Source organism: Vollenhovia emeryi, unplaced genomic scaffold (assembly GCF_000949405.1).
Source record: "Vollenhovia emeryi isolate VEMERY1.0 unplaced genomic scaffold, V.emery_V1.0 DF946140.1, whole genome shotgun sequence".
Taxonomy (NCBI): Eukaryota; Metazoa; Arthropoda; class Insecta; order Hymenoptera; family Formicidae; genus Vollenhovia; species Vollenhovia emeryi.
In genome coordinates, this window is record NW_011960226.1 from 207 (window position 1) to 1,981 (window position 1,775).

The 1,775-nt window shown below is 28.6% G+C and overlaps 1 protein-coding gene across 1 annotated transcript; it reads right to left on the minus strand.

Moving 5' to 3' along the window:
- Window positions 1-630: 630 nt before the first annotated feature.
- On the minus strand, window positions 631-1,584 carry LOC105560205 (lipase 1-like; the record flags this gene model as incomplete). Its single annotated transcript, XM_012009091.1, has 3 exons — window positions 631-922; window positions 1,125-1,267; window positions 1,500-1,584. Coding segments are annotated over 3 exons (405 nt in total), but the record flags the coding sequence as incomplete, so codon positions are not given.
- Between the last annotated feature and the right edge of the window lie 191 nt (window positions 1,585-1,775).

Sequence of the window (1,775 nt, forward strand, 5' to 3'; positions counted from 1 at the left end):
GTGTTATCCGAGTTTTCGCTTGTCCGAGGTACCCCCTCCCCACATTACCTCGGATAAAAGAGGTTTTACTGTAACTGCATATTTTTTACAACTGTAATAATTATGTTCTAAATAAAGTAACACCTGTACAGTAGAATAGCCAAGCAATAGTGATGCAAGTACTCGGTAAAAAATTTTTCCCGCATTAGCATTCATAAATAGTCATAAATGACTCGTCGATCGACGTCGAAACAATGTATGCAATGTGCATGTATAACAGACGGATTAGCAGAGTTTAATCTTTTATGTTCGTTGATACGGGTTGACAATAATCTGCCAGGCTATCCGATATACGATGCATTACAGACTTTATAATTTATGCAATATACAATAAATTGTTATTGGACGCAAAAGCTATTCTATCTTTGTGAACTCGGTTTTCTCGTCTTGATGGCCAATATTTTATACAATATTTTTTAAATTCTTAATAAATAGTTATTGAAAAGGGTCACACATTTAGTGACCGAAATGTCTGACATAGAATTTTTCTGTTGTTTTTAATAAACAATATTTTAATAAATAATATAATTATTAAACCAGGTTAACGTAATAATTAAAAATTTTATATTAGCATTATAATTTAAAAAAATACACAGGCATGTATGTAAATTATTAATTTTGTTAACACTTCTACGTTTATCAACTTTCCAATTTCTATACGAAAGGTAAGACTACTTTTCTTTTCATTTGTATTCATTAATTAGATTCATTTCAGAAATTTATTTTGTTTAACATCAAACTTTTGTATTAGATCTAACACACGATCATATAGAAGAGTTTTCACATCAATTGCGATCACATAATCAGCGTGATTGAAAAGTTTATGTGGAACTTTCTCCATTAGAAGAACATTTGGTAAACGTTTGCCAAGTTCCAGCACATTCTAAAAGTAAAAAGATGAAGAAAGCAACAATATTAATAACGAGATAATTTAAATATATGAAGAATATAGAAAACAGATCATCAAATTGATATAAACCAATGGTTTTTCTTTTACATTTTGCATTGTACATTTTGTCGTACTGATAAAAATTTTTCCTTTGCTCTTATTAGTGAGTAAAAATCTGGTAAGTGAAAACTATTACCTCTTCTGGAACAAGATTATCATTATCTGAGTAAATTAAAACTGTCGGGGCTGTAATCTTTTTAAGATCATAACTCGAGGGTTTTTTCTGTTTGTATCGCTTATAATTTTCAGCCACGCCATAATCATACATTCGAAACTCATCTGCAACAATCGCTATGATTTATAAAGATCCAAAACTTAGCAGTACATTTGAAAAAAAAAGTTAAGTAATCACATGTGTGTAAATTAATCTGCAGAAAATTATAAATTAATTTAAATCTTCCCACGATTCAACGATTCAAAATGGTAACCAATGTTTTACTGTAACATTACATTAACGGGACCAGTGCTTTATGAAAGGGAATACTTTTATTATGGAAGTGAGTATACTCACTTATACGTAAATTTTGGTAATAATGAATGAATGCTTGTGTAGAAGAACCAGCTGGAAAATAGGATAATATTTCTGGCAAGGTTGTCTATAACAGAAATAATTTCTACAGGTAAAAAGTCATAAAACGTTTAATTAACAAAAGAAAGTACGAAGTTATTCAAGCCTTATAATTGTAAAAATAAATTCTGAGGGTATATAATTATAAAAAATTAGAAAATTTATATTATATAATAAAAATAATTTATTAACATTCTATTACATCAGTTTTTGTGTTAT